Raw genomic sequence first — 13,420 nt, 5'->3', positions numbered from 1 at the left:
ACATGTTGTGCAATACCATCCATTCCTATAGCACTATCAATATTGATACCTTTTAATATTTCATTTAGCTCTTTCACATTTATATTTTTCTCCAAAGTCTCATCTTCTTCACTTAATGTTTTAACTAGCCATTTCTGAGTCACTTTCATTTCTTTCTTTACAAAAGACTGTCCGATATGTTTTAATTACCTCAAATATTCCAGCTTGCATGATTATTTTTTTCTCCTTCATTATTCTTTAATTCCCTTATTATTCTTTTATTCTCTTTTACAAATTTATTCAAGTAGGGTGCTACCTCTTCTTTTCTTCCTTGTAAACAATATATTTGTTTATATAGCAATCTCCTAATTGTCTCCTGATTTATGTCATATATTTCTTTTTCTTTCTTCTCTCACCCTTCATTGTTTCCTTTAACACTTCTTGACTCCGCTGTTTATATTTTAAATTCCTATTATTCTCTTGACACTCCAAAAAACGCTTTTTATATTTTTCCATAAAACGTAACCAACCTGTCCAATTTTCATAAAATATTCTCATACCTATAGGATTCTTCCATAACTTCTTTCTTTCCTTTCATATTTATTTAAGTCTTTTTCATTAAGCCTCTACACCTTTGCCTATTCTTATGTATCCTTCTTTCTCCTGTATTGCTATCCATATAGCTACATGGTCTGAAAATCCTGCCTTTTTTATTTCTATTTGTACAATTCTTAAATTATCTGATACTAAAATGTAGTCAATTTCAGTTTTGATTTCACTTCTTCTGTAAGTCCAGTGTTTTTTATCCCATATGTATATCTTTCCATATTTCATTATCTCACATATCATTTTAACATCACTACTATTTTTCTTTCGTATTCTTAAATTACAAGTAAAATCCCCCCTAATATTATATCCATATTAACATCCACATAATTTAACATTTTTAAACATTCTCTCGTTTTTCTTTGTAACATATGCATATATTGCAATAATTCTGTAAAGTATGTTTTCCATCTTACATCTATTACTGTTATTCTTCCCAATTCAACTGTGACATCTAATATTTTAATGTTTTCTTGACATAATATAGCTATTCCTGAACATGTATCTTTTCCCATATTCCAGATAACAGATCCACCCCATAATACTTCTATTTGTAACCTTTTCTCTCCTGTCACGATTCTGATATTTTCTAATTTAATTATGTGCAAACCAATTAAAACACACCATTCTAAAATACCCACTCTTCTTTCAATATTCTTCATACTATTAACATTTAAAGCTAAAATCTTCAGCTTTCAAATGAAATTAGTATTATTCCTTTTTCATCCTTTACCTTTTTTATTTTCTGTCACAATTACACTTTTAAATTTTCTTTTCTTCGCCCATTTCCCTGTGGAATTTTCTTTCCTGTCATTAATTGCCAATTTATATATTCCTCTTCTCTCATATAAAACACATCTTCTTCCCTTTCTCCTTCCCTGCCTTTTCTCTCCATTTTATATCTTTATGTCTTTTCTGTGTGCTAACCTGTTTTCTTGTTCCTTTTCTAAATTTTTATTATATAATGGATGTTGTCTACCTTCTATTTATGTGACTTCTACATTTTCTTCACAACCCACCCATGTGTCCATTTTTCCACAATTTTTACAATTCATGTCACATTTTTTGCTTCCTGCCCTGTTTTACCACAAACAAAACATTTTTATCATATTCATTAATCAGGTGATCAATTTTCCACAGAAAAAGCATATTTTGGCTGCCCTCTATACTTTACAAAACCTCTATTACTGTTCACATTAATCACCCTACGTATATGTACAACACTATCTCTTTCCATGTTCAAAATAACCCACATATTGCGTATAGCCTTTAAATAGTCTTTCAATTCCTCTTTTTCATCTTCCATTCTAAATTGAATCATAACTCTTTTTTTGTTTGCTTGTTTCTCTATGAAACGCCTGTGCTATCTATTCTGTCCAAGGATTACAGTTCTTTTTGTTTTGTTCATATCATTCTAAAAAATTCTCCATATACAGACCTGTCTCACAAAATATATCACAGTATGGTCCTTTACTGATAAGACTAAAGGCTCTTACCACCTTGGATGAAACACCCAGTGGCACAATTACAGTGTCCCATACTTCATACCTGTCAAGTCCTTTCTCTATCTTATTGCTTACTCTTATTGCAAATTTCTTCTTCACTTCCTTGACCTCTTTGATTCTTCTGCTACTTCACTGTCCGGTTCATTCTGACTAATCATTTCTTTTAGATAAACATGCTGCAACCCTCCATTGAATTGTAATAATGCATTCCTGTTTACTCTTTTCATCTCCATTGAACAAATTCTCCTGGAATATATCTTCCAAAATCTGGAACTGCTCTTCTGTTCCTTCATCTTGTTCATTGCTCCTTTCTCTCCAGATATTTATTTATTTATTTTATTTTATTTTACATTTGTTAACTGGGGTAGTCCGACTGGACATGAGTCCATTTACAGCAGAGGCCCGGGGAGAAAAGCTCCAAAGTATTATACATAAGTGATAGATGTATACTGTAGGTAATGTTTTACATTATTTAAGATTAATAATAAACATGGATAAGCATACTTATGCACACCTTATTTTGCAATACAGCTCAACAATACATTAAGAATGCACTTGCTTTTCAAATCAGTTTCTAGTTATGATAAACAATATTTACGATTAATAATAAGCATAATAAGCATATTTATGCACTTCTTATTTTGCAATACAGCTCAACAACCACTAACATTAAGAATACACTTGATTTTAAGTCAGCTTCCAATTATGCTAAACAGGTTTCTGTAAGTATAATAGAAAAACAAGCAGATAGTGGTCAAAGATGATTATTGTAGTTAGAAGACAAGAATTAAGAGTTTGTCTGAAAGGGGATTACATTTTATAGTGGGAGTTCCTGAGTTTGTAGAAAATCAGTGGTAGACTGCATTAATCCTTCCTACAGTGGGAATTACTGAGTTAGTAGCAGGACAATAGGAGACTGCATTAAACTTTGCTGTAGTGGCAGTTACTGAGTTTGTGGCAGAAAATTATGAGACTGCAATTAACATTGCTGCAGTGGGAGTTACCGAGTTTCATAATAGAGCATGGGGGGACTGCATTTACAGTTCAGTTATGCAGTTACTGGACAGTGTTATTATGTGATGCATGGGCATAATCAAGATTTTAATAGGTATGATTTAAGAGAATTTTTGAACAGTACAGTTGAGGGAGCTGTGGTTACAGAAGTGGGGAGGGTGTTCCAGTTTTTGGCAATGTTGTGAGAGAAAAGAGCTTTTCCTGTGGAGTTATTGGCTTTAGAGATACAGAGGAGAAATTTATCTGAGGAGCGGAGGGGGCGATTTGTTGTGTAGTGGGTTAGGAGTTTGTTTAGGGATGGGGTTTTATCAGGATGTCTTACTATGTTGTAAGCTATTTTCAGTTGTTGATAGTTAATTAGTTGGGGGAGTTCAAACCATTTGAGTTCTTTTAGTGCCTGACAGTGATGAGTTTTCTAGTTACAGTTGTTAGCAAATTTTGCAATTTTGTTATAGCAGGATTCTAGTTGAACAAGATCCTGTTTTCTAGGGTTGGTAAGGATAGGTGCAGCATACATGAGTGTAGAAAGTAGGTGAGTGTGATGCGTGCTTGATCAGATAGGCATTTCTTGTGTCTGTATAGGGTACCCATCTTTTTATGGACTTTTTTAATTGTTAGTGATATATGGGTGTCAAATAGTAGTTTATTATCAATAGTTACTGCTAGTAGTTTGGTGTTGTCAGTAGGGGAGATGTTAGTACCATTATTGGATGTGATGGTAAAAGAGGATTGGGTGTTTTTAGTTTTATTAGGAGCAAATATGAGTAACTTAGCTTTGTTTGGCTTGAGTATAAGTTGGATCTGGGTGATCCAATTTTCTACTGAGGTAAAGGATTCTTGGGTACGTTTTGCAACTTACTTTCATCTCTAACTTGTCTAAAGATTATAGGGTTAGAGATGGCACTGTGCAGATGAGAGTCGAGTTGTCTGCATATTGTATTAGAGTGTTATGTTGGGAGTACCTGTGGAGGTCGTTGGTGAATATTGTGAAAAGTAGTGGACCCAGTATTGAGCCTTGTGGGAATCCTACAGTGGTTGGGAGTTTGTTTTTGCCATTGTACAGACTGTTGTCTGTCTGTTAGGTAGCTTTTAAACCATGCTATGGTAGATGGAGCAAAGGATAGGGAGGTCAGAGAGTCTAGAAGTAGGGGGTGTGATACCATGTCAAATGCCTTAGATAGGTCTAAGAATATTGCTGAGATGTAGTTGTTATTTCTGTACAGGTTAATTGTGTTTGTGAAAGAGAGGAGAGCAGTAGTGGTGCTGTGGTGTTGGCAGAAACCATGTTGTGTGGGAGAGAGGAGATTGTTAGTATTTAAGAATTTCATCACTTGAGAGTGAATGCATCTTTCCAAAATTTTAGCTAAGGGGGGTAGGATAGCTATGGGATGATAGTTAGAAAAATCATAAGAGTTTCCACCTTTATGAAGGGAGAGAATGTATGATACTTTCCATAATAGTGGGATGTAGGATTCCTGAACGGATCGATTTATAAGGATGGAAACAGGGTAAGACAGTGAATCAGCTGCTGTTTTTAAGAATTTGGCTGGTAGGTTGTCTGCAGCAAGGGTGGTAGGTTTAAGTTTTAACAGCAGTTTTTTGATAGTTGCAGTAGGGACAGGTGATAGGGTGAGGGTTGGGATATTTTGGTGGGCTGGTTTGGAGTTTGGGGTGGGTTGCTATTGGAGAGTTGTGTGGAGAGGGATAGGATGGTATTTGTGAAGTGGTTAAATTGGGAAGCAATATCTGCAGTGATGTTGTTAGTGTTTGGAGTTGGTGTTGATGTTTTGACTGATTTAAGTAGTGAGTTTATGGCATGCCAGAATTTTTGGGGGTTTTTATTGTGTTTATGTTGAACATGAAGGAACTAGTTTTGTTTATCGAGTACTGTTTGTTTTTTTTTTGCTTGGTTTCTTAGTTATTGGTAGTTTTGTTTGGATGAGTTAGTCTTTTCTGTTTTCCATGTTTTCCATGATTTATCCCTGGCTTTTAGAAGGGCTCTTGTGTCCCTGCTTATCCATGGTGCATAGTTTGTTTTTACTTTGATTCTTCTAATGGGTGCTATTGAGTTGAGAACATTGATGAAAGTGTTATTAAAGTATTCAATTGCTTGGTCTAAGTTTAATGTTAATGTTAGCAGTGGGTCCCACTTACAATGTTTTAGAATATGGTTGAGATTCTCACTGTTCAACTTACTTTCATCTCTAACTTGTCTAAAGATTATAGGGTTAGAGGGATTTGTGTGCCTTCACTGTAGGAAAGTGGGAAGGTGGTCACTGAGGCTGTCTGAGAGACAACCGGAGAAATATTTTTCTTTAGGGCAATTAACTAGTGTCCAGTCTAGGATTTATTGCTTATTGGATTTTTTATCTATTCTAGTTGGTTCATGGATGAGCTGTGCAAAGCCATAGAGGTTTATATGGTTTGTAGGGATACTGGAGTTGCAGGCTAACCAGTCTGTATTTAGATCACCTAATATAACTGATTCCTGAGTAAGGTTTTCTGAGGTCCATTGTAGGAGCTCTTCTATGGTGGAACAGTTATTGCCTGGTGGGATATAGCAACAGATGATGTTAATTTGTTTTGGTATCATTAATGAGAAGAATTGATATTAAGGTTTCGGTATTTTGAAATGTAGGAATTGAGTTATTGAGGGGTTTAATGCTTAGGGTGTTTTTAAATAATATGGCTACACCCCTTCCCTTTCTAGTTGATCTATCGTGTCTTAGTAAGTTGTAACCTGGTGAGAGAATTTCCTCATTTTGTATACTGGGTTTTAACCAGGTTTCTGTGATTGTGATTATATCTGGGGAGTAATGCTTTATGAATGCGTGCAGATCATGGAGTTTGTTTCTTATGCATCTTATATTGATGTTTATGATAAGTAAGTCAGATTTATGTTTAGGTGGGAGTAAGGTACTGTTGGGTCCTGGGTTTGGGTGCATGTCTCCTGATGTGAGTAGTTGTTTAGCAAGTAGTAATGTGTGTTTTATTTTAAATGTACAGTAGTGTACACCTGTTATTTTAGTAATATTTGTTGTTATTTGAAATTTATGTATGTGTAGCATTTGGTTGTGTTTGAAAAGTGTAGCACTAATGGGAAAAGATGTGTGAGTGTGTGGTATGGTGTATATGTTTGTGATGTGGTAACTGCTATTTAGTGCAGTTGAGGTATAATGGTATGCTGTAAGGTTTGTTAGTATAGTAAGGGTGAGCAGAAGACAGCTTAAGAAGAATTTCATTTTGCTTCTGTTAGGAATAGTCGTCTGGTGAGGTGAAAAGGGTGGGAAAGGATGATTTAAGATATGATGTGTTTAAAAGTAGGTGGTAATGTTTAGATTTCTAGGGGTGTGGGAGATATGAATGACCTCTCCATTTCTTCCTTATGACTTAATTGCCTTTCTTGTAAAGGTTTTGCCATCTTCATGTTTGCTTTCTCCTTCTTCACACCTATATTCTCTTCATGTACATCTACAGCTCCAGAACAGAAACAGGAAGAAAGCTGTACCACACACAAACATGTCCCCTCTTAAGGAAAAGAGTAGGGGAAGTTCCTTGATGCCCTGGCCAAGTTTCCCTAGTAGTATAAATACCACCTCAGGTTTCCGCTGAAAAGAGGTTACTAGTCTAGTGGGACTAACCTGGTCAACAAAGGGTAATTAAATACATTTAGGTTTTAGTGAGTTTTCCAGCTCAGGAAAATGCTCCTATTCAACTATTATCTTGCAGAATTCTTGTTTAACTTGCAGTTTTTCTTCAGGCATGCATTCTTCTCAGAGACAGTTGCAGCAAGTGCCAGTATATAGCGCAAACTACATAACAGACAGACAGACACACACACACACACACACACACACACACACACACACACACACACACACACACACACACACACACAATGAGGTATGCTAATCTGTCTGCATGCAAGATCGTTGTATATTTACCATGCTTCTATTTTAAGTTACTGATTTCATTTAACCACTTTGTTCATAATAGCAGGCTGGTTAAAGTTTATTCCAGTTTAGCTCTTGTCATTTAAGGAGGTTACTTTTACAACAATGAAATGGTATTCTGTCCATAAACAGCCCCCTTTCTGGGGATGAGGAGAGAGTCACCTTCAGGAAGTTGAGTGCAGTTCCAAATAACACACACACTTGCACATAAGTACAAACCCTCACCTGATATTAGCGTACTGTAGATCATCTCGAGTCACACAGCTGAGGAGGTCGTCCAATGTGAAGTCATGTGCTAACAACTGAAATGAAGAGTAAAACATTAATCAGTAAAAATTTGTCACAGTGAAATGAGTGAGTGTGTGTTCTTAGCTGGGGGCTGACTTCAGACTACAACTTATATATACAGTTACACACTATCAGCAAGGTCAGGGAGCCAGAACAAACAATAAGGCTTTTCACTTTAGGGTTTAATACAGAAAACAGATTTTGTTCATTAGTTTCGATATGAAATCTGATGCTGATTCTCCTTAGAACTCTGGTCAAACATCAAATCACGTACAGTGCACTTACAGGGTACTCAGTCAAACACTAGCATTTGTTTCTGATGTTCATATATCTCTCTTTTCGGGATTCCTGACAGACGTGGTTGTTCATGCAGAGCACGCACAGTATGCAGAGAGAATTTCTACTTAAGTATGGGGTCAAGCCTCCTGGAACACCAGAGTTTGCAAATGCTGCTAACATTTGTTATTAATCTCCGAAGTGTTGTGAAGTCAGGTTTTTGCTTGACAGCATCTCATAACAGCTGGGCATAACATAACCAAGACTGGCTGTTTCAAGGTATATAGATGTTGTAACTATATCAAAACAAATGTCCACTGTAGCTGGAATACCTCCCAGAGGGAGTTTACTGATCTAACAAGACAATGTTCAGGGCAAGCAGAAAAATCATTACCTGGTTAGTTAGAATTACCTGGTTAGTTATAAGATCATCAGTGCCTTCAGACTCCGGTTATGTCATTATATGATTTGGCAGCAACTGATATTTGGGTACAGGTAATGTAGGGTTTAGTCGTGCACAGTGTGGTTTGATCACAAGGGTGAATTTAGATCCTGAAGCACTCAGATGATATAAAGATAGGAGTGGATGTCTTATCAAATAATGATGATGTAGACCAGATCAATACATACATGGGCAGGAATAATATCTGGTTAAAGTAGTTAGGCATGAGGTTCAGCTTACAAAAATTAAAAGACATGTTATCAGATACTTACAGACCAGACAGACATTATGATAAAATTATAACACTGGATGTAACTAAAAGAATCAATGACACAGGTATCATGGTTAATAGTACTATGGTACATAGAGAAAATGTCATGACTTCAGGAAATAATCCATGTAGATTAATAGGTTGTTGTGTCTTTCGGCTTTAGGGTTAGGATCGCCACACACAGAAACCAGTCCACTAATGATTGATTTGGATTTTTCGTTGCCGAGTTGCCAGCCCCCACAACAACCTTCAACAAAGTGCAGCCCAGTCATGCATGTCTCCATGCAACTGTGAGGCGCGAACATTTACGAAAGCACCACCAGCGTATGTATGTAGATTAATAGGTATGCCTTTCAAAACTATGGCTACTAGGGATCCTACAGTAAAGACAGGTTTGTTCAAATCTGAAGTTTGTACCAAAAATTAAATTCTGCAAGAACAGGACATACACTTCTAGGCTGCAGTATCTGAATTGATAGAGCTTTACATATATATTCATCAGAGGGGAGCCTGGTAATCGAAGTATTACATAGTGAAGCACAGTATACCATCTTGGGTTCAGACATCAATAAAAGTATAAAAATAAAACAAGGAAAAGGCTAAATTATTTACACAAATAGTCCTATTTACCACTGGATGTGGAGTGGTATGTATGAAACAATACTTTGGAGTCTGTGCTCTGTGTATATCAGTAGGCCAGAACACAAGTAACTATAAACTTATAAACTATAAATAATCGTCCAAAATAACAAGAATGGAATGCTCCTCTTATGCTGCATTGTCATGACATACATTGTTAAATGTTCCACATGACATCCTTATTAAAACCAGTACTAGTAGTATAACAAGGTCAATTCTCATAGCACAAGTAGAAATAACAGGTGTCTGATAAGTCTGTTCACAAATTTAAGAACAGATTCCAAGCATAATAATAATGTCTAAATCGGTCTTTTCTTGCTCAAAACCAGGATAAACTATAACCCTAAATGTGAACAAGTACCATTTCATTCATTATGTGATGATATCTTCAATAAACATCTTTATTAAATGATCACATATGACACAGGCAATCCTACATTTATATAAATGAAAAACAAACACTGACACCACTTTAGTTATAAACATTATGCATCATAGACACCACTGAAACAACTGTAGTTACAAACATTATACATCACTTAAAATCTATCCAGTTATTGTCAATTAAGCATTATATGGCTCATTCAAATCCTGCCTCTTAAACCTCATTCTTTCATTTTTTCCTATGTAGTTTGCTCCTTCCCTTTTCTAAAGATCCCAATTCTAGTTGTTTTATCTCTGTTACAATATTCACTACTTCTAGAAAAGTTGGCCTAGACTTTGATTTCCATTTTCTAGTAATTGCTTTTTTGGCAGAAACAATAATTAGACTCAGCAAGGCTTTACTATGTCTATGCAATTTCCAATTCTGTGTCATAGCTCAAATAAATCATCTCCCCAGTCAATCCAATCCACTCACCCAGCATCTCCAACACAGAGGTCCAAAGGGAATCCCTAAAGTCTGCCACCCCACTACACTCCCAAAAAATATGTTCCCAGCCATCTCTTTCTTGCCCATCATATCTCCAACATTTGCTACCCACCTAAGGAAAAATTCTTTGAAGTCTACTTGGGGTATAGAAATACCTATGTAAACACTTTCAGGCATATAAATCTAAGATACTTTGTTGTATATTTGGGAGATATACATATATCCCCATTGTCTCTTTGTGAATTGCTTTTCCAACTCTCTTCCCAATCCTTTCTAAGCTCCTCTTATTATTGGCGCATGATCTGAAATAGTTATTGGGTGTGTTTCAAGACCATCAATTAAATGCACATGTTCCCAAGCGATATAAATTATATCTAGCCTAGTACAGTTTTTATATCTTGGAGAATAATATGTAAATTCAGTCCAAACTTCTAATACTGAATTCAAATCTTCCACGCTAAACATTTTCATAAATTTCTTAAAAAATCCACCCTCCTTTATTATATTTTCCCTTCTAAGCCCCCCAGATACATCTTCACTATTGCAAACCAAATTCCGGCTCCACCTATAAGTAATATTCCTTGCTGAAAGCTGATTATTTTTCCCAGAATTTTCTTAAGCTCCATTATAGCAGTTTTAGGTGGAATGTAAATGCATGCCAGTGTAATCCTCCTCCCTTGGCAGTAGCCCCTTAGTACTATATATCTTCCATTATTATCTTTTTTCCCTCTCCTATCACTATTGGTGCTCATCTTGCAATTAATATAAGTACTCCTCTTTTCCTTTGCCCCAGATATTCCGCTGAATAACCATCCTGAAAACCTTTCTTTATCAAACTCACATGTTCAGTTCTTTCCAGGTGAGTTTTCTACAGCATAGCTATTTGCACTCTACATGTTTTAATATAGTTCACTACTCTTTCTTTATATTTATCTGTAAGACCATTCAGATTGAAAGACATTACAGAAAGTATAATTTTCTTATATAGTTATTATTACCACCTTTTATGTATAACTGATTTTATTTTAAATGTCTTGTTCTAACTGTTATGTTACATGCTTATACTGTTCGGCAGATTGGTCTTTATATAGTTTTCTGTCATATCCATTTGAGCCTATGCCACATCTTACGTAATTTTTTTTGAAAGCCCAGAAACAGAACTGACAACTCCCCAAACTCCCCTAAAACCTATTAACTTAATAATAACACACAACACTATGTATATCTTCAAATATTGAAGTTTCTGCTTCCTAATAAGAACAAAAGTTCTAAGTTGACAGTCACACAGACAGGCTAGAGTTAACCTAAAAGAAAGGTTAGTCATGCTAAGATGCATGGTGCAGCCTGTGCTACTAGTAAGTGCTACCTGATTTTGTCTATATTTACAGCTCTCACAGCTGAGAAAACACTTGAATGCTTTCAGTAAACACTTTCTCTAAGCCAACACTTTCTCTAAGCCATTTCTGTTTACCAAATTGTCTTCTAGTGACATTCAAACTAGACACAAAACTGTTAAGGATACCTTGTTTACCAGAATAAAAGACTCATAATATTCAATATTCTTTTTTTCAGTTACATGTTTTGTAGTAAACTTGTTACTGGGTAATGTCTAGGGTCTTCACCCGGTCATTTCCGTATGCAAGCATGGAAAAAAGCACACTGATTTTTCTTTTGTCATACTCTCTTAACCAGACCCCCTTTTTTACATTGCAGTGCCTAAACTTCTTAAAATTGAACAAAGAAAAAGAGAGAAGAAGGGAGAAAAAGAAAAAAAACAAAAGCACCTGTTTATATTAGTATCCCCATTACATTTAAAAAACTGGGAAGGCTATACTTCAATGATTTCTTTAAAGCTTTCCCAGCTGGGAAAACCCCTGAATGGTTTAAGAGAACATTATGGCTTAGCCAATTTCTCTTTTCTTTCTTTTTTTTCACTCAGCCAACCCCTTCCATCCAACTGTCTCCAGTTTCTCTTTATCAGATTATGTCCATGGAGACATGAGGACCATACAGCCAGTTTCTCTTTATCAGACTTTTTCCATGGAAGCATGAAGACTAACTGCAGAATTGCTACTATGTATATATGCATTTGCTAGTAAAACAAGACTCATAATATTCAATATTCATTTTCATTTACTTGTTCTCTCTTAAAACTAATCAAGCTAAGGTCCTTATTCCAGTCATTTCTCCCATGCAAGAATGAGAAAAAGAGCACATTAATTTGAACTTTGTGATGCCTTTTTAACCAGGCTCTTTTTTGCTTGCATTGTCTATATTTTACAAAGCTGTACAAGAAGAAAGAGAGAAGAGGGAAGAAAAAGAAAAACAATAGCACCTATTTACAATCCCCATTACACTCAAAAATAGCATGCAAAGAAAAGCAATATTCCACAAATACAGTACTATTAAAAAAAGAAAATGTTTTCTTTACTTACAGTTAGCTTTCTCCCCTATCTTCCCCTCCCCAAAGTATTTTTCCGAACATTAATGACATGAAGTAGGGCATATACTTTAGAGTCCCCCACAAATCCAACAAATTTTGAAAAAGTCCAATGTTTCCACTTTTTTTGTTCTGTCATATTTCAAAAGTATAATTATTGCATTTTAGACCAACATGAAGTTACTGGTTTTATTACTGTTTTTCTCCATTGCCTAAACCCTGCCTCTACTTCATTTCCAACACTCTCAATTCTTTTAGTCAACTCTCATGCTCCCTTCCTTCTTGCCAAGATTTTCAACTGAAATAATGGAAAAGGTTTCACAGGTGCAGTCTCTCTGTGCTCCTTATTACCAGAAGAACAAGATGCAAAATCTCCTTCTGCTTCACAGCTCAGTTTTTGTTGGACAAACCTTTGTATTTCCTTCTTAGCATGCACTTCATCAAAAATGATTTTGTCCCTCCAGGGAAGACTACCTTAAAGACAGCTGGGTACAACAGTTTGAATCTCACACCTGTGTCTCAACATTCCCTGGATAGTGGAATGAATTTACTCCTCTTCTGCCTGGTCTGCAATGAATAATTATTCCACATAAACACTCTGCTGTCTCGCACTTTTAGTATTTTGTCCTTCTGACACAGTTTTGTCAGAATCAACTCCTGCTGGTAGAATTGCATCTTTACTATTAAAGGTAGATGTTTTCTTATAGTTAAGTTTGGAACATACACATGATGTGCCCCTTCAACTAACATCTTCTGCTGTGGAATACCATTCCAGTTGCTTATTTGTGCTTTCATAAAATTAATACAGTCTGATCCTTCCAGCTTCTCTGGTATAGCTGAAAATCTCAAGTTTTCCACAAATGCTCTGTCCTCTAATTCTATCATTTTTTGAAACATCTCTTCCTGATAAGTCTTATATTCAGCCAGCCTTTTCTTCATTTCAATCTCTGATTTTTGCAGCTTTATCATCTCATCTGAATATCTGTTTAAAGCTTATTCCATTTTCTAGTCTTTTGTTGTTTGTGCTGATATACTACATCAGTGTTTTGTTTTTTACCAGGTCTATGGATTTGTCTTAGAGCTTCATGCAGGTTGCTGGAAGTCATGTCTGAAGGTTGCATTGCTTTTTGCTGAAC

At 35.7% G+C, this 13,420-nt stretch overlaps 1 protein-coding gene across 1 annotated transcript in view; it reads right to left on the bottom strand.

Annotated features, from left to right (window-relative positions):
* Nucleotides 1–13,420, bottom strand: part of MAP3K6 (mitogen-activated protein kinase kinase kinase 6) — a 1,891,200-nt gene that overhangs the window by 77,538 nt on the left and 1,800,242 nt on the right. The window contains exon 28 of the mRNA XM_044084347.1: nt 7,283–7,359. Coding sequence (XP_043940282.1) covers nt 7,283–7,359 — 77 coding nt within the window. The remainder of the gene's footprint in view (nt 1–7,282; nt 7,360–13,420) is intronic.

This window comes from Protopterus annectens, chromosome 1.part1 (assembly GCF_019279795.1).
Source record: "Protopterus annectens isolate FY-2018-M chromosome 1.part1, PAN1.0, whole genome shotgun sequence".
NCBI classification, from domain to species: domain Eukaryota; kingdom Metazoa; phylum Chordata; order Ceratodontiformes; family Protopteridae; genus Protopterus; species Protopterus annectens.
This window is presented reverse-complemented; position numbering and strand designations above follow the sequence as displayed.